Consider the following 18,318-nt stretch of genomic DNA (forward strand, 5'->3'; position numbering starts at 1 on the left):
TCTGCGAATGGAAATTATTAATTAAAAAGTCACGTGACTATCCCGGGCCCTTAACCATTTCCGGCACCACGGGTTCGGCGACGAAGCGCCGCTCAACGGAGAAGTCCGAGAAGGATACGATAGATGTATTTGCAATAAATTTCTCCTAGTAGTCGTCGTGTTATTGTACTTATTATTATTATTATTAATATTATCATTGTTACTACCAGTATGTACAAACGGAAATGACGTAGCAGATCGATGACACTTTAGAAACGAAACGTTGTCGAGTAAGAACGCGTATTTGGTGTGGATACAATCGGCCGGAAGCTAGATACGACAGCGTCGCTCACGCCTGTCGGCTAAAGTCGATCGAGAATTGATACTGTTCGATGGCTGTCGACCGTGCTCGGCTGTGATCGTACCAAAAGTGTTAACCGGCGAGGTGGGTTTCGATGCGGCACAATTCCAAGGGAAACCACGGTTTCGCCCTTGTTAGCGTCGCGCGATTCGGTACGCGGACATTGTTTCTAATTGGCTGGCGACTCGGTGGCGGTCTCCGCTGGCCGAAGACAAAGAGGAATGCTATTGAACGCGCTGTGGAGAGACGGGGACAGCGACCGAGACGCTAACGGGGGAAAAACCGTGTTCGATATAGGGTAGAGTCTCGTTGTTGGCGGTAAACGAGGCCGGGTGCGTAATGGAACGCCGTGCAAGGTTCTCTCCGCGTCTACAAGGAAATAACATTTTATTTGAAACATTTCTCTGTACAGCATATATAATCCAAGATGTTTGACCAGAATTACTTCTTACCCCGCACCACTCACGGGATATACTATTTACATTCGCCCTGTCATCGAGTCGAACGGATTCACATTGCGGAAGTAGGAACGCGGCTTAATGCTACGCGTCCACAGGAAACACGTCACGCTCCCGAGAGAGTAGCTCACCCGCTTCCGAGTACGCTGGAGAAGTAGAGGATGCTAGCGAAACGCCGCGTATTGAAGAGCGACCCTACGACGACCGGCGAGTGGAGACGCTTCAACTTCGAGTCGAGCGACGCGGTTTCGTTCTTCTTCATTTCTTCCATAACTGTCTATGCTCCGTTCTGTCGCGAGAAGCAATCTCGCGGACAACGACTGACGACTGCGTGATTCGACTCGACTCGAAGCTGTTGCGCGCGATAGTATCCGCTCGATGCTCGTGGATTCTGGATCGTGTCGATGGTATATAGTGTACTGTTGCCAGAGGTAGACGAGTGTCCCGAGGATTGTCGTCTCCATTTATTAGACGAGTCCGCGAGAATCGAACGGGGACTACTCCAGCGACCCACGGCGACTCACGGCTCGTGAAAAATTCACTTCTGCTTAACTCGAAATCTCCGCTCGCGGTTCCGCGGGCCGCATCGTCGCATCGAACGCGGCACAGAGCTTCGTCGCTGGATCCGGACGGGCCCGTGTCGCGTTGCGTATCGCGTCCTTTCCTCGGTCCTCGTGAAAGCCCCTCTACTCCGTCTGTCCGCGTTCCTCCTATTCCTCGGCGGCCTTAGGGTCGCGTAACCGCGCGCGTACACACGCAACACCCCCGGATTCATTCTTACCGCGAGGAGACGACGGTGTTCCGATCTCTCGCGAGCGCGCGTTATCTGGATATCTCTCGCTCTCTCTTGCTCTGTCCTTCTCTCTCTCTCTCTCTCTTGTGTCGTGGCGCTACCGATACGCGCGCGGCAGTAGCTCGCGAAAGCGTGTGCCCGCGTATCCCGTGGATCGTGGATCGAGACCGGAGGAAAACGCTCGGAAACGCGGACAATGCTTCTTTTCAGAGCATCTCCTCTCTTTCTCTCCCCCTCTCTCACAGTCTCGGTAACGACTTCCTCTGCTCGCGTGCTCTTTCCTCCCTCTTTTTCTCGCTCTCTCGTGTGCTCTTCCTTCTTTTCTCGGTTGTCGATTGACGCGCGCAGGCCTCGGCGGCTATCGGACCGTCAGTCGAATCGAACGATTCTTTGAATACTCCGCCGTCGTTCTCCCCTTTTGTATCACTCTCTCTCTCTCTCTTTCTCTCTATCAACCCCACACACGTGTTCCCCCGCTTCTCTTATCTCTCCTCCTGTTCCTGCTGCTCGATCAAACATCCTCGCCCATACGCTACACGCGAATATTCTATTTTACTCGGCGACGCAGCCATGAATAAATTAACCGTAGAAAAGTTTCCTCTTTATACAAATGTAATATACAATGTACATGTCTATAGATCTACACGTATACAGGGTGTTCGCGTTGCAGTCGGCATCGCATCGTCGCCGTTCCTCCGGTGAACGGGGGGGGAGGTTCCCCGATTGCCGAATGCGTGCGGATGCGTGTGCTCCAACAATTTCGGAAGAGGAAGAAAGGGTCTGTCGTCGGAGATACACCGACACGAAACACGAGCGATCTTTCTCTTTCTCTATCTCTATCTCTATCTCTCTTTCTCTTTCGAGCAAATAAATTAATTGATCGTCGATCGATCTCGAGGAAAGGGACTCGATACGCAGTTCGAAGCGTCGCGTAGCGTCTGCTCTAGAAAATGGCGGAGATTCTTCCTCTCCTGTTTTCTTCTCGCTCATTTCGCCGCTCATTCACGAGGGACGCGATGGGCGACAATAACGCGGACACGCCGTACGTCGCACGCATACAAACACACGCGTTCATGCACAACCGCATACACTCGCATACACGCGTTTACACGTACTCGTACATATACACGTTCTCGTTCGTCCGTTCGTTCGCTCGCTTGCACGCGTTTAATATACTTTAGCGTTTCTCCTATTTACCACCGTCTCTTCCCCTCTCCATTACTCGTTCTCCCACTCGCAAGCAGGCTCGCTAGCTCTCTCCGTGTGTGCGCGTACTATTTATATATTTAATCGTGTACAGACCTATCTATACGTAAGTGGTATGTCTCTGCGTAATACGGACGCTCGCGTACCTTTCGTCAACCTCTTTCTCGCCCGCTCTGCTCCCCCTCGCTCTAATCTTCCCCGTTCCCTCTGTGTCATCCTGTTTCTCCCATTACCCTCTTTCGCCCCCTATGCTCCGTGTCTCCCACTCGTTCGTCGCTCTATTTATCTCGAAACGCATACTCGACCACGCACGCACGCACGCACGCACGCACGCACTCGCGCAATCACGCATTCACGCATCCACGCGCGCGATCTAAACTCTCTCGTCTTCTCGTTTCCATTCTCATGGAAGAGAATAATAAATAATGAAAACACTCGCGACGGCGTCGGACGCGGGCTAACGCTTCCCGTCCGACTTCTACTCCAACGTGTACATAATATAATCGTTTCTCGACTTAAATGCAACTGCTTGTACTTGATGCGATTCGCTTTGCTTCTTTCTCGCGCGCTCGCGCGTCCCGCGATCGTTTCCCTCCTCGCTCTCTCTTTCTCTCCCTCTCCCCCCGAAAAAAAGCCAGAGTCCCGACGAGACGACTAGAAGCCTAGAAAATGTCTAGAGTTCCGGGGTAACCGGGTCGAGCAACCTTTTCTCCGGGTCCCTCGAGTCCCCGATGTCGCTCGCGATCGGATGATGCCTGCCGGTCGCGGCGCTGTTGCCCTGGTTATTCGGGTTGCACCTGCAGCCCTGGGCGGCGTGCCGAGCGTAACAGAGCTCGCATAGGGCCACGCAGCCCTTGAACGGCCAGTAGCAGAGCAGGCAGGGCATCAGGAAGGTGAGGGCGCCGAGGCAGGCCCACCTGGATATCTTCTTGTTGCCGGTGCAAGAGCACGGCTCGTCCGCACAGCTCCCGGCCGCGTCACCGTCGATCCCGCCCGGTCCGCTACCGTCCACGCAGTGATAGAAAAGTCCCTTCACGCAACAGAGGCAGGACGCGTAGTCGAGGATAGTGTCCGCGGAACAAAAGCACTTGTTGTCGCACAACCACTTGCTGGGCAACGGTGGCGGTTCCCGGCACGACTCGCACCGGCACCTGCCGCAGAAATTGCACATGATCGACAGGCCGGCCGGGTCGTAGGTCCTCGAGACGAGGCTGTTCGCCGGCTCTTTCGTGAACGAGACCGGCTGCTTGGTCACGGTGTTGTTGCCGATCGGTCCGGCGTTCGCCGTGGACGCGCCCGTCGTCGCGTTCGCTCCCGACCCGACGTTCGACCCGCCCCGAAACGCTTGCAGGTTCCTGATCGATTGCAGCCGGTGATGCGTGCCCGCCACCAAACCGTCCGACCCGACGAGACCCTTTTGCCGTTGCTGTCTCCTCTCGATCTTCGGACAGTCACCGGTGGCCAGGCGTTTCTCGTCGTCCAACCGACGACGTTCCTGGTTCAGACAACAGTGCTTGAACGGCGCCTCGACGTACTCGTTTATGGTCCGCTCGCCGTCCGGTCGAGGCACGCTCAGGCTGACCTCGCCGATCGGACTTCTCGGCGGAGTATCGTTCGCGCTGCTCGACAACAGAGCCCCACGGGGACTCGCGGTGGTCGTCGTTGTCGTCGTCGTCGCGGTTGTCGTCGCGGTCGTTGTCGTCTCGTTCGACGCATCCGCGTTTCGTGGTCTGCTTCGGAACGTGTTGGCTAGAGGGCTCAACGGCACGGTCACCGCGATCCTGGGATTCGACGACGGGACGTTGGTCGAGGAAACGTTACCGGTTCCAGTCCCGGTGCCGGTGATGTTGCTCGTAGCGGTCGGTGGCAATCGGGGCGGTGGGAACGGTCGATTGTGATCGTGCACGCGAACCGGCTGAACGATCTGCTGAACCGTTCGGCCGGTGGAGGTGTGCGCGTCCACGTCGTCGGCATTATTGTTCGCCGTATCGGCGTTTGTCGCGAGGTGGCTGTCGAGACCGTTTCCCGCGGTGATCGCGTTCGCTTGCGAGGAGGGTGGCCGCGAGAGCGGCGATATCGCATTGTTCTGCGACATCGGCCGACCGGATCTCAGCCCAAGATGCTCGGCTTGGTAGCAAGCCACTACGTCCACGAGACGGTTCCGGTGCTCCTCCTTCTTCTTCGCCTCCAGCTCTTCCTCCTCCTGCCAATGTTTCGGGAAATGGACACCAGTGGCGGTCCCACCACCTGTTGCTCCTTCTCCTCCTCTTCCTCCTCGTTCTCCTTCTCTGGCTCTTCCCGGCGTTGTCGACGCTCCTCCGATTCGATTCGACGACGAGAACACTCTTCCGGCTGATCCTGTCCCCGCTCTTCTCGTTGGTGGCGAGGATGGCGACGATGGTGACGTGGAACCGCGAACCGACAAAGCCGACGACGACGATGCCCGCTCGCTAGCCCATTGTTCGATGGCTCTCGATGTATCTGGAGTATGATGCTGCTGCTGTTGTTGTTGTTGCTGGTGATGATGATTCGTTGTTGACTGAGTTGGGGTAGTGAGTGTCGCCTCGTTGATCCGCACTGCCCAGCCCGCGCGAGGTGGTGACACTCTCGACAAGGGCGTTCCATTAGCGAGGATGGTGTTCGGTAATGCTCCGCGTCCGCTTCCTCTCGCCCTCGCGACACGCGCTTCATCCCCACCTGAAAACGGTAATACATTGTTTACTCGTCTAGCCTTATTCTTTCCGATAAACATTTATCGATCGTACAGCGGCCGAACAAAAGAGTACCTACAGGTGAAATTTTGGTCAAAACACGTTATCGACCGACCTGTTCAGAATGTAACAGCTGAACCGTTCGTTCAGACTTGTATACTACTCTCTTTTGCTCGCTCGCCGGTGAATAATTATCGCATGTAGCCCGTTTGTCGAAGAGACGCGTTCCAGATCATCGAACGCGAACATTGTCGCGTGACAAATTCTCAAGTTGCGACACGATGGACTGTGTCTGGATCGTGGACATTGCCGAATAGCAACGGACCGAACCATTTTCGAGGATCGGTCGGGCTGTGTTTCGCAGGACAAGTCGAAAGCGATATTCGGATCACACCTTCCCGAGCCGCGAACGATGCCTAATACGCGGCTGGCTCGCTACCTACGTGGCATCGAGGTAGGTTTGGTCTGGGTACGTGGGCGCGAACGCGATGCGAGTGGGCCGTGCACCGCAGTTTCTTGATTCAGTGGTCACCGGCCCACTCGGAGCGCCCACAGTTCTGGAAGAACCGAGCGTTTTGTTCGGCCGCGACCAATCGTGTCCTCTCTGCCTCGGCAGATGCTTTCTCTCTCTCTCTCTCTCTCTCTCTTCCCGGACATCCTTCTACGAGCAAAATTTCACTTAAGCTTTCGCTCTTGTTCGTCGACATTCATGCCCGATGAAAGAATTTGCAAATTCGTGTCATAGATCTCGTTCCCGCAGTTTTGACGATATCGAGTCCATGCGCGCTACGATCCGAGGCATCGAGCAATTTTCCAGAAAGATTTGTTCGGTATCCGTGAACGTTGCGGATAACCTCGATGACATTAACTCTACCTCGTAAATCCGTTCAACACCGGGTCTCTCGACCCACTCTCCGGGTGCCTACGGAACTGGAAGAAACGAACGACGTTGGTTCGCACAAGACCGATCGCGCGCGTCCTACACGCATCCGCTGTGTAGGTACCAACCATGATCGTGCGACGATGCCGGCGCGGCATGGCGCGGCGCCCCGACGCTTGCGAAACCGAATACATTAACTTCCTGTGCTCTGCTATTCAATCTTCCCCCTTTAGGAAACGAGAGACCCGCCAATTTACACGGTCTCGGTTTCGAGCGCTGGCAACACCATCGAGACCGTTCGAGCAACCTAAAGTCGGACAAACCGGCGTGCAATTAATCGAAAAACAAAATCAGATGATGTATCGTTCGAGCGATTCGCTTTCGAACGGCGTTCGCGCTCGGCTCGAACACGTGCGAGAAACCGCTCTCCTCGCGCGAGCGCGAGCGGGAGCGGGTGTGTTCGCGAGGAAACAGGCGGCCCATTCAGAGGGTGCACTCGGAAAGGAATGCGCGGCCTATCGGCGACCGACTGCCATAGGTCAGAGAGCTTTTAGCGGCCGTATACGACCGAGCACAGATAAGAGAAACGTTTCGCGAGCTTGAGCAGCCGGTGTACCACCGCCGAATCTCTCCTTACCCTTCTCGCTCTATCTGTCGTCTCGCGAGCCGAGATATTACGCCGATTTCCTCGTTGCTCCGATACTCGAGGTTTTGCCCATTCGCGCTAATGGCCTGCCCGAACACCCGAACGATCGCTCGAAAACGTCCACGGATATTGCAACGGCTCCACGAGAACTTGCACCAATCGTCTTCGGCTTCTCGAGAAATCCGCTCAGCGCCGGAGCTTCCGCGCTTGGAGAAGATCCTCGATTCTTGCGCGTTTCTGCGGAAATTCGTTTAGCCGAACGTATCGGGCAGAAATGCGACAGAGAGAAACGTTTCGGACGAACAGGGCGCGACAGAGCCGATGCGAATTTTCATTGAAAAGAAGACCGAATTGAAAAGAACTTCCTCTCGCAGGCGCGAACAAATCGTTTCGTCACGGTGGCCGAGGCATTCGTGGAACGGTGCAACCGTGTTCCGAGGAAAGATCGTTCTCGTCCTTGCAGCGTGACTTCGACTCGAAAAGCCGGCTCTAGAACGCTAGAGGATATTTGAGAAAGCAACGCGGTCGTTCTAGGGGACCTAGGACTTCGGCAGCGGGTCCTTACGAATTTCCTTTCAGGACGATTATGATGATGCAAAGATGAATTTTCTTATTTTCAGGACTTTCGGACTCCCAAGACACGAATAATATTCGATCGTAGACGATTCTAGACGGGTCTAGAGAAATTGAAAGACTGGCCAACGTTCAAGGAACAATGCGTTGCTTCAGCTTTTCGACGACAATGCCAGCCGACTGTCGCAAATCTTTCGGGAGGTCGAGTCGCCGACGATTCGAGTTGTGAATCAGCCTGTAGACGAGCATGGCACGGCGAGAGCTTTCGAGGAAGATTGCTAATCACGTAATTGTGACAGGACGATTGGTTTGGCAATATCCGCGTGCCGGTCACGACGGCGATATACCGTCCAATATTTCACGTGCGGTCACGTTCCGCGTTCGTTTAGCGTTCCCGATTGTCTCGGCGCGCTTCGAATGATAACGAGGGGCCCGCTCGCTCGCTCATTGTTTTTCGCGACCGTTCGATCGCGGACACGAAACAATTTATTTTTCATCGATAACACGTCGTCCGCCGAGTCGAATCGAATCGAATCGAATCGAATCGTACAGGACGTGGGATAGGTGACGGGTTTGATCGTACATATTGAAAAATGTATAAAATTTTGCAATCAGTTTCGAGAAGCCGCGTGGGCTGCTCCCCGAAAAAAAATCTGAAGAATGTTCGAGCTACGTTCCGGCACGGGTACGCTTTAATTCGCGGCGGAAACGCTCGAGATAAGACCGGACGTGCTTCCTCGCCGCAGCACGTTTCCGTTCGATCGCGTTATCTGGTGCCGCGGAACGAGCGATAATATCGTTCGTGCTTACCAGAAACTCGACAACCTCGGAGCCGCAACCCGGCGATTCGGAATTTCATTTTTCCGTTTCGGTGTCGATCGCGCCGCGGGCATGGCCACGCCGCTCGGCGAAACTCGCGATTTAAATGCCGAAATTCTGTACCGCGGGACGCTCGTTATCTTGTCGGTCCAGTTTTCTTCGTAACGAAATCTCACGCAGATACTACGTCGCGGGAGTAACACACTCGTTACAATTGCTACTACGGTTCGGCTCGATTCCTAATCTTCCGAAGCTTATCGCTGGCTCGGGCGGATTTTCTGCGCTCGCCAGCAGCGTGCAGCGTACAGGACAGCGAACGATTCAATCTATTCACGAACAACAAATCGTTTCATTCTCTTTCCTCGGAGGCGCGTTTCTTCTTCCGTTCGAGTTTCCCGAATGGAACAACTGGGCCATTCGTCGTTCGTTCTAATGAATATGCTCGACGCGAACAACCAACGGGACACTTTCCATCGGTAGAATTTGAAATTTGAAAGTCGAGCAGGATGGTGCAACTACCGCGGACTCGTATTTCCTGTGCAGAATTTCGTCTGCTTCCGGTTCAGGGGCTCGAAACGATTTAATCCTGCCGTTCTCCTTGGGTCTGTGCAACACCGAGACTAACCAACCGTGTTTTCTACGTCTCATAAAACTGATTGAATTTTTCGTTAAGCTCCTCGATCTCGTTGCTTTTTCTATATCGGATGATGATCGACAAACCTGAAGCGGGGTAGTCGAGGAGGAAAGAGCAGAGAGAATAAAATTCCCGATCTCTCGATACATGACCAGAAGGAATAGCATTATCGACGGACTTACTGAAAATTCATGGGACCAGCGAAAATCCAGAAAAGAAGGTGGGCTCGCCGAGGGCCAGGGCCGGTGCCGGAGCCGGAGCAATAGATCCTGAAGGCGTGTCCGGTGTATCGAGGGAGCGCGAGCGGGCTCTCGAGCAGAGCCACAGAGCCGCACACCTCCGGTACACGTCGAATTCGAGTTTCGGCTCGGCGTTACGAACGGATGTCTATCCGGTGGCTTCCTCGAATTCCAGGGGTATAGGAGAACGAGCCGGCGGTGACTCTCGTCGGTCTTTATCCTCCCGCTCCCGTGCTCATTTCCCGTTCGTTAATGTTTCCGGGTGAATCGGGACAGGATGATATCCTCTATCTCTCTCTCTCTCTCTCTGTTGTCTCCGATGGGTTTGCACTGGCGACGACACGACACGACACGGCACGAAAAGAGAGGAAACACAACGACAGATACGGAGCGTCGTAAGCGTCACGCGCACCACCAGACGACACCGACAAGTCCGAGGGGACGTCCGCTCGAGGCCGTTACACGCATCTCTAGGCGCGTCCGTAACTTCCGGCGGATATCGTGCGTCTCGCTGCCTCCAACAACGGGACTTCCCCTCCAGCGACGCGTTCCAACTTCACCGGTGGGCGGGGAGCGATCTCTGAGAATAGTGTCGGTAGTCTCATCGCCCGATCAGCCTCGATTCACAGAGTGAGTGAGATAGAGAGATAGATAGAGAGAGAAAGAGAAAGAGAAAGAGAGAACAGAACGTGTGTGAAAGAGACCGTCCACGAAGGGAGCCAGATGACAACCGACAACGACGGAAGCGTGCGCGCGGGCGCGCCCGCAACACGCGGCCAACGATGAATGGACGTGTCTCGAGGTTCGAGCCGAGCCGGGTCGGTTCGGGTTGACCGATGTCGGCGAGACACGTCAAACAGACCGAAAGACACGCGACGACTGTTGGCGAACGACTGACAACGAGCTCGCCGTCACCGAGTCGAAGTCGAGGTGCAGAGCCGTCGGCGAGGTGGTGGGGGCGTCGGGACCGACGGCGATTGGCCGCGAGGGTAACCTGCTCGTCTGGTGGGGGCAGCCATTAATTGCGAGAGGGGGATGGGTGCGCGCGAGACCGCGGGGACGAAAAGGGAACGACCGAGAGCCAGTAGGACGAAACGGCGGGGGAGGGAGGGGAAAGCAGGAAGAGAGAAGGTGGGAAGGAAGCCATGAATGGCGACGCTCGGGCGAGGGGTCGAGAGGAGAAAAACTGATGTGTGTGTGTGTGTGAGTCTGTGTGTTCCCGTGTGCGTGCGCGCGCACGCGCGTTTCTGTATGCGTGCAAGCGTGTGTTTACGCGACCGTATGCGAGTGTGTACGCGCTCGCACGCTTGTCTGCGTTTTCGTGTGCGTGCAAGAGGAACCAAGAGGACCGCAGAAACGCACGGAGTGCAACAGAGAGGGTATGAGAGAGACCAGGGCCGCGGCCGGTGGAGTTCCGTGCACGGTATGCCATCTGGCGATATCGTGGCCAACGACTCGTTCGCAACACGAAGCTTTTTATGAATGGGCGGAAGCTATCATTGAAGCTTTAGATTGAATGAAAACATTACCTATGTCGTCACACCGTGTACACCACCGGCGGCGTCGTCGCGGCGACAGTGACGCTCTTCGGACGCCTCGCTGGAGACCTCGCGATCTTCTCACCCATCTTTTTTCAATCTTTTTCCTTTTTTCTCTCCCCGTTTATCTATTTATCTACGCGTGTATCTCTTCTCACGCTCTCTCCCTCTCTATCTCTCTGTCACGGCACGACCAAATTCTCTATTGGCAGCGTCGAAAGCCGAGTCGTCGCGCGGTGTGGGAACTTCTCGACTCGGAACTGACCCGCGTGTCGTCGAACGAATTTTCATACCGGTTTCGCGGCGTCGATCGGCCGAAGCCGAGAGAACCCGGTCGACAGAAAAATCAGCCGGAAATGAACACGCAAAACCACTTTGGCGCTAGGGTTTTGCCAAGCTGATTATCGTGTCGCGCGCAAACAAATACGAAACGCACGACACGATCGTAGCAAGAACGGTCGCGCGGCGTGTTCGTACGGGGAAATCGGTTCCGCGAAATCGATCCGCGTCAACGAGGAATCGAAATTCTTCGAGAGAACTCGGTGTGTTCCGGTTTCTCGAAAACGATAACACACGGTAGAACAAACGGGTGCCGTTTTACCGTTTAATCGCCGTGCCATTCTGAAGCCGCGGGAATCGCTCGAGATCGTTAATTAACCGGCTCGCATCGTCCAACGAGTTTATTCGAACCGCCAACACCCTCGTCGCCCACGCGATACCGTCTCCAGTTTCGTTATTTGGAACGCGGCAGATGTCTCGTTAATGCCGATTCGAAGGTCGTCGCTCGAATTTGTCCCGATCGGACGCTATCTTTCATTCAACATTTCCATTTCGGCGCAGCGCTGCTCGGCGCTCGTAGGAAATACAAATGAAACGCGGCGAACGTCGAAGCGTGCGCGTTCCGCTTGACAAAACGCATTTACCAACCGATCGAACGCTGCTCGAATTGCTGAACGTTCGATCGAAAGGTTCGATCGTCGGGCGCACAATATCTTTTAAAAAAAGTACTGTGTGGGCAGACACACGAACGTATGGGACCCATAGTTCTGCGATCCGTGAAGCGCATAGACTCGGTAAAAGGTACAGTCGATGGCTTTTGCTTTCGGAGAGCAGACACTCTAACGGCACATCGAAACACCTCGCGTCTCTCCAGGCAAGATCCAGAGATTCTAGATAAGAACGTCCATGGATCCGAGAGATCGAACAAATTCGGCAACTAGAGAAAGCGACAGCCAAACGGCAAAGAGTGTCCAAAAGTCCACGGGGTGATCCTCGCGACGAATCCGAAAGCGGTTCACAGATGATTTCACCGTTCCGCTGTCGAGTTTCTAGCACGGAAGGAAAATCCGCGCGAAAGTCGCGCGCGCGCGCGCGCGTTACCGGCTTTAAAAACGCTGAACCGAGGAATCTTTCTCTCTACCTGCGCGCGGGTTTCGTTGCCGATCTCCGGCGAGAATGTTCGCGGTTCCCTGCAAAAGGCGGCTCGCAATTCCGTAATCGCGTTCCAGCTGGAAAAACGACGACTTCCTACGCGACGCGGTTGCTGGTCGTGCCTACACCGACGGAACTTGGGATGGCTGACGGCTGGCGGAGTCGACAGAGACGGTCGACGGATAGAGAAGGAGCGAGTCGCGGGACGATCATGGCTGAATGAGTTCCTAGCGTACTATGCTATCGATAGAAGTTGGTAGCGGGCGCGTGGACGACGCGACGGGTGCGCAGAGCGTTGATTCAGCATCGGTTCCTCGGTGCGCGCCTAAGTGTACACCGTAGTACGATGAATCCTTTCGTTCGATCTTGCACCTACCTACCTACCTACCAACCTACCTAACTCTCGTCGAGCAGGAGAGCCAGCCAGGCTTCGTAGTTGAATCGAGTTGACTCGAGTCGAATCGAGTCGACTCTTCGAGTCTCTCGGTCAACGCTGAGCCGAGCAAGACGAGAGGAAGAGAGAAGAGGAGGAGAAGGAGAGACTGCGGATAGAAAAACGGAACGAGAGGAAGGGATGGGCCGTCTCGTTCTGCCGCGTTACACGCTTCTATATTTATCCCACTCATTAATTCTATCCTCGTCGTGCACCGTTCATTCATTCGATCCTCCGTCTCCCCTCTATCTCGTACCTGCCGCGTTCACCGTCGTCGTCGTTGCGTCTCTCTCTCCCTCTGCCGCGTACGTACGTTCATTCAGCTCCTCTCTTTCTGCCCAGCTACTTTTCACCCGTCTCCCTCTCACTCTCTCTCTCTCTCTTTCTCTCTCCGACTCATTCTCCCGTTCCCTCTCCGTTTCTCTCGCTATCCGTTTCGCGTGGTAGAGGGAGACATCGCGAACTCCCTCTATAGTCGGCCGAGAGTCTGAGAGGCACCTCGCCTCGCCGCGCCACGACTCGCCTCTTTTCCTACGACGTCCTTCTCCAACCTTCCTCCTCCTATCTCGCTCTGTTTCCTTCTCGTTCTGGTTCGTTCACTTAGTCGCGCAACTAGCCACGTCGCTCCCACTCGCTCATGCCCCACGAACCCTTTCTCCCCAACCACCGACATACATACGCCAGGAGCGTAGCGATCGGCGGGTCCCTCGATTTTTCCATTCCGGCCGTCCGACGAAACGCTACGTCCGCGGTGGTATCGACCCTCTCGACGAACCTTTTCGAAACGGCGCGGCGGATGGCGAATATCTTTCTCTCGGAATCACTTTGTTCGCCTTCCCGCAGGAAGAAGCAACGCGACACGAGCTAGACGTTATCTAGTCCCGTCAGGTCCTAGTCGCGTAACACCGCGCTTCCGGGTCGCGGTCCTCGTCCCACGCCTTGCAATGCCACGCAATCCGAAAATTTGCTCGATTTTGCCTCGTGTGCCGCCGAAAGGGACCATTTGCGACGAACGCCGTCGAGTTTGTTAGGTATCGTCGACCGTTCGATCGCGACCATCTTTTTCACGAGAATTTCCGGTCTAGAAGTGATCGTTGAATGATCGTGCGATCGAGTTGGCCTGAGAAATCGGAGCAAACGTTCTCGTCGAGTTGCCTCTGCCCTCGTTGTAAGTCTAGCTTGCGTCCAGCGCCGAAAAGGCGGAATTGTGAATTAAAACGAATCGGTACTGCCATTGATGCGAGAGTTGGTCGTGAACGGGGCTCCGCGGTCCCGAGAATACGCTACTGAAGCGTAGAAAGACAACCGCGCAGGAACGCTAAGCGAAGCGGGCGAGCGAGCGAGAACAGCCAAGTAAACTTTGACGAGGGCTTGGCTCGCCTCCGAGCAAACATCTGTGCGCTAAGAAATTTCTATATAAAATAAATTCCGATCTGCGGCTAAGATGTCGAGTTGCCCATGCCCTTTCGGACGCGCGCCACGGATCGTTTTCGATGCCACGTACTCGCGCGCTATCGATCGTGTCCGTTGTATCCGCCGTCAGATTAGGTATTTATTATGCAGGAAAGTCAGCGGACACGTCTGGGTCTCGTATTTTCGTTGGAACGGAGATAACGCGTTGCACGCGTCGTTCGACGTGTCTCGAGTCCATGCTAAATTCTCGGAGAGCTGTCGCGCGAACCAATCGCTTTTAGCCGTGGCCGGTTCACACGGTGTTCGATCGAACGAAGCGACACGTTCTTTTCCTGATTTCCCCGAGCGAAACGAAATAGGAAAGCAACGTATCGCTAAGAAACCCGATAAGAAACCGATCCCCTCCGTGAACAGGTAAAGGATATCGGATAAGAAGGTGCATCGTTTCGTTCGGTGTTGCCCGGTGGAGGAAGAGTGGTTCGATCGGGCGTGTAGTTCTAGGTTCTACGATAGATTCCGAGTTCCAGCGCGTTAATGGGTTCAGGAACGGAACGGCACGGATGACACGGTCGCGAGAACGAATGGCGCGTCGAGTGTCGAGTCAGCGAACGTCAAAGCGGCCAGTTTATTTCGAGCGTTTCCGATTCCTCGAGCCGAGGAACGAGAGACGGCGATGTTGGGGCCGCGGCGCGGCGCGGCGTGCACATCCGCCGAAACCCAATTGCACAATGATTCGCGATCAAGAAACCGGGCCCGACTCGGACCGAGTCGACTCGACTCGACTCGACGCGACTCGAGCGGGCCCGCTTGCTCCCGCTCGGCTTCGTTCGACTCCGATCCGATCCGCTCCGTTTCCCCTCGGCGCTGGCTGCGCGTCGCGTCGTTCCGCGTCGAACCGGAGCGAAACGGTAAAAGTTGACGACGACGCGATGCAGCGCAGCGCAGCGCAACGCCGCGAGAGAGTTGACAGAGATCCAAAATATTTTTCTTTCAGCGTGCCGTGTCTGTCACGAAGCCCGTCCACGCGAGCCCGGTAAAATTAGAGACTCCGCGCTCCGTCAAGTTATTTTAATGAGAATTCTGGTTCCCGCTGTGTCAAGATCGCGCGATTCTAAGCCGGTGCATCTGCTCTATAGTCGTCCGGTGCTGCACAAAGCTGCTGCCCCTCCCCCTCCCCCCGTTCACCGAACGGGAACACCTATTTCGCGACAAAGTCAAGGCTTTCACGGCTCTATCGATGCTAAACGCCGCGCCAGTTGCGCGCTATAGAGTCGCTACGCGCTGCTCCGGTCAATGGATTTTCTTCGAGAAAACGGATTTCCGGTGTCGTTCGACCTCTCGAATGCCTTTCTCGCTGCTGCACCGTCGCGCGTCGCGGCAAACCAGAACATGTGCCAACAAACGGACACGTTCGTCGTCGAGAGGTGATCGATCCAACACCTACAATCATACCGTGCCACTTAATCTACTTGCACGCGAAACGTGTTCTACTCCGCAGGAACTGGTCCCTGAAAGGATAGCAGAATTGAACCGTGTACCTAAAAGTACTTGGGTGAATTTACGAAATTTTCAGGGATAAAAAACGGCTCACTGTGGAAGCCGAAGGGTCGAAGAACCATTCGGAAACTGGAAACCCGTTCGTTTTGAAGTCCTACGGGCGATTGCGAATGCGATTGCGATTGCGATCGTTCGCTGACAATGGCGACCGGGCAAACACGCGCGCAGAGGCGTGTCGATGCGAGCGAGCGCCGGGCATTGTTGAGATCGTTCCCCGTTTCCGCGAACCGAGGATCGCTTTCTCTCGGATTTTCAAAGGTTTTCACGACGCGGCGAGCATTCCTTCGGGCGAAGTCCCGCGGGTTTCGCAACGAACCGATCGAGGCTGGATAAGAACAAGGGGGAGGCGAGGCGCCTCCGTGATCGTAATTCGTGAGGGGGAGTCGCGACGCGTTTCCAGGTAATATTCTACCGCGAACGAGACCCTCGCCGTGGAAACGCGGCTCCCTCTCCCTCTTCCTCGCCCGCGTGCCTGGGTGAGAACAGCCCTTCCAAACACCTTCTCTTTCTCTCTCTCTCTCTCTCTCTCTCTCTCTCTCTCTCTCTCTCTTTCTCGCCTAGTCGTTCTCAAAACACGCTGCTCGGCTCCGAAAGGTGCGAACTGTTTCCAGCATTTGGCTCAACCCCGTTCACAGTATTGTCTCGAGCTGAAAACGCTGCGCGCGACCGTCTCTTTTATTTCTTTCGCGATTCTTTCCTCAACTTTCCGCGCGTTTCCACAGAGAAATGTAAATAGGCCGGAAATTGCCGAACACGCGCTCGCTACGCAGCTTAATCTTCGGCTACGCGGTGTTTGGAATTTCTCGTCGACGAGCAACGATAGAATAGAAAATGACAAACTTTTGAGAGGCAGTGCATCCTGTGCACGCCCGTAGGAACGAAAATGGAGCAACGAGGCGACGCGAGCAGAGATACAATAAGGAAATCAAGAAGCATAGTTGCGTAGCCGTTTTCCAGGATGTTGCGTCTTTTTGTCGGGTTCGCGAGAGGGAACGACGCGCGCACGCCCCACGCGGCGAAAACGTTACGACAGATGTGCTCTTTCTCGGGCTCGAACTCGCTCGGAGCAGTGCTCGAACACCAAACTGGTTCACGAGACTCTGTTTTGACTTTGACTAGAAGCACGGTCGAGCAGATCCCCGATCGTTCTATGGCGACTGAACGGGTGATCGATAATCCGAAAATCGATCGACGGCCGTCTGCCGGAAACGCGCGTCAAAAGGAATAATAAGAAGATTCGAACCGTTAGCGAATCGCGGCCGTGAACCCGAATCTTCGTCGACGCAACCGAACGCTCAGAGAATTCGGGCGAGCTGTCAAAGTTCGTGTATTCGTTCGGTTCATCGACCGGGAAACTGTACAAATATGTTTTTATTTGAAAAAGAAAAATAAAAAGAAACCATCGGCCATCGGCATTTTCTTCGACCGATGCAAGGGCATCGTTCTTTTTGTTCTCGACAGAGACAAATAACACGTTGATGCACGTGAAATAAAATTTGGCAAAACCGCGAGCGATTTATTGCCCGGATGATTATCTCCGACGTGTGCAGAAGCTGTGAACGCTTCGAAATCGATTGCCAAGGGAAACAGCCCGAAAATACGGAGGCTCTTCGCGCCGATCCTAGCCGAGCCGAGCCGAGCCGTGCCGACGGAAGGCCGGACACGCGCGACGTTTCCGGTTTTCCATGAAACGCGTTCTCTTCTCTCCCTCTCTCTCCCTCTCTATCTATCTTTTTCGAACGGAACTCGAGACTCTCGTATCCACCGATTCGCGGAAAAGCGTTTCGGGCGCTGTTTCTCGGGAGGCAGGAAACGGGTACGTTCCTTTCGATTCCAGAAACGGATGATCGCTTCCAGTACGCGCCATGGGAAACGGCGATCGATCGATCGATCGTGCAATTGCACATCCGTTCGGAACGTATCGGAACCGTGCACGAACTTGTTTGGATAAGTGCAGAACAAATAAACGGTGTTCTCCCGGCAATGACAGCGACAATATTATGATCCGTTCGGAGTTGTCTCTGCGCTTTCACTATTGTCCTTTCGACGCGACGCGACGACGCCGCGCACACTGTGATATTTCACCGATCTAGGCGGACAAAATTATTTCAGCATTACTTTAAGACTTAAAGCCATAGTAAAATAGGTTGTCGGATTCGTCTTGACGTCAGCTACAACAATATGTTATAAAAAACATATACAGTGGCATTTAAAAGATTAAGGTGACCATAATTTTTTAGGGAAGAAAAAATATTTAGAATGAAAAATAAAAATTAATTTATTATATATAGATATATAGATATTATATATTTATTATTATAGACAATTGAATGTCAATTAACTTTTGCTCGAAACATTTTTTCGTTAGTGTCACGTCCCGTGGTATAGTCACTAGAAAACTCGAAACAAGGATCAGAATTCAAATATCGAGACGAAAACAGTAACAATCAAAGTGCAAGCTTATAAACACCTTCAGATACGTTATTGCTCGGATAAACTGCGGTAAACGACTGCGTGAGACGTCTGCATAAGGCTGTTGAAAACAAAAGATAACTCCCAAGGACGCATGCAGACGCAAAATTTATTTTCATTTCTAACTAGAGGAGACTCCAATGTATACCTTCAGTGCAGTGTAAAGTCCATACTC

The 18,318-nt window shown here is 54.1% G+C and overlaps 1 protein-coding gene across 1 annotated transcript in view; it reads right to left on the reverse strand.

The window, feature by feature from the left end:
* Positions 1 to 710: 710 nt before the first annotated feature.
* The window catches only part of Sty (sprouty signaling antagonist), a 47,099-nt gene continuing 29,491 nt past the window's right edge, over positions 711 to 18,318 (reverse strand). Inside the window, exon 4 of the mRNA XM_076787449.1 lies at positions 711 to 5,494. Within this exon, the coding sequence (XP_076643564.1) occupies positions 3,471 to 5,494 (2,024 nt within the window). The 3' untranslated portion in view covers positions 711 to 3,470. The remainder of the gene's footprint in view (positions 5,495 to 18,318) is intronic.

This window comes from Halictus rubicundus, chromosome 4 (assembly GCF_050948215.1).
Source record: "Halictus rubicundus isolate RS-2024b chromosome 4, iyHalRubi1_principal, whole genome shotgun sequence".
Lineage (NCBI taxonomy): Eukaryota > Metazoa > Arthropoda > Insecta > Hymenoptera > Halictidae > Halictus > Halictus rubicundus.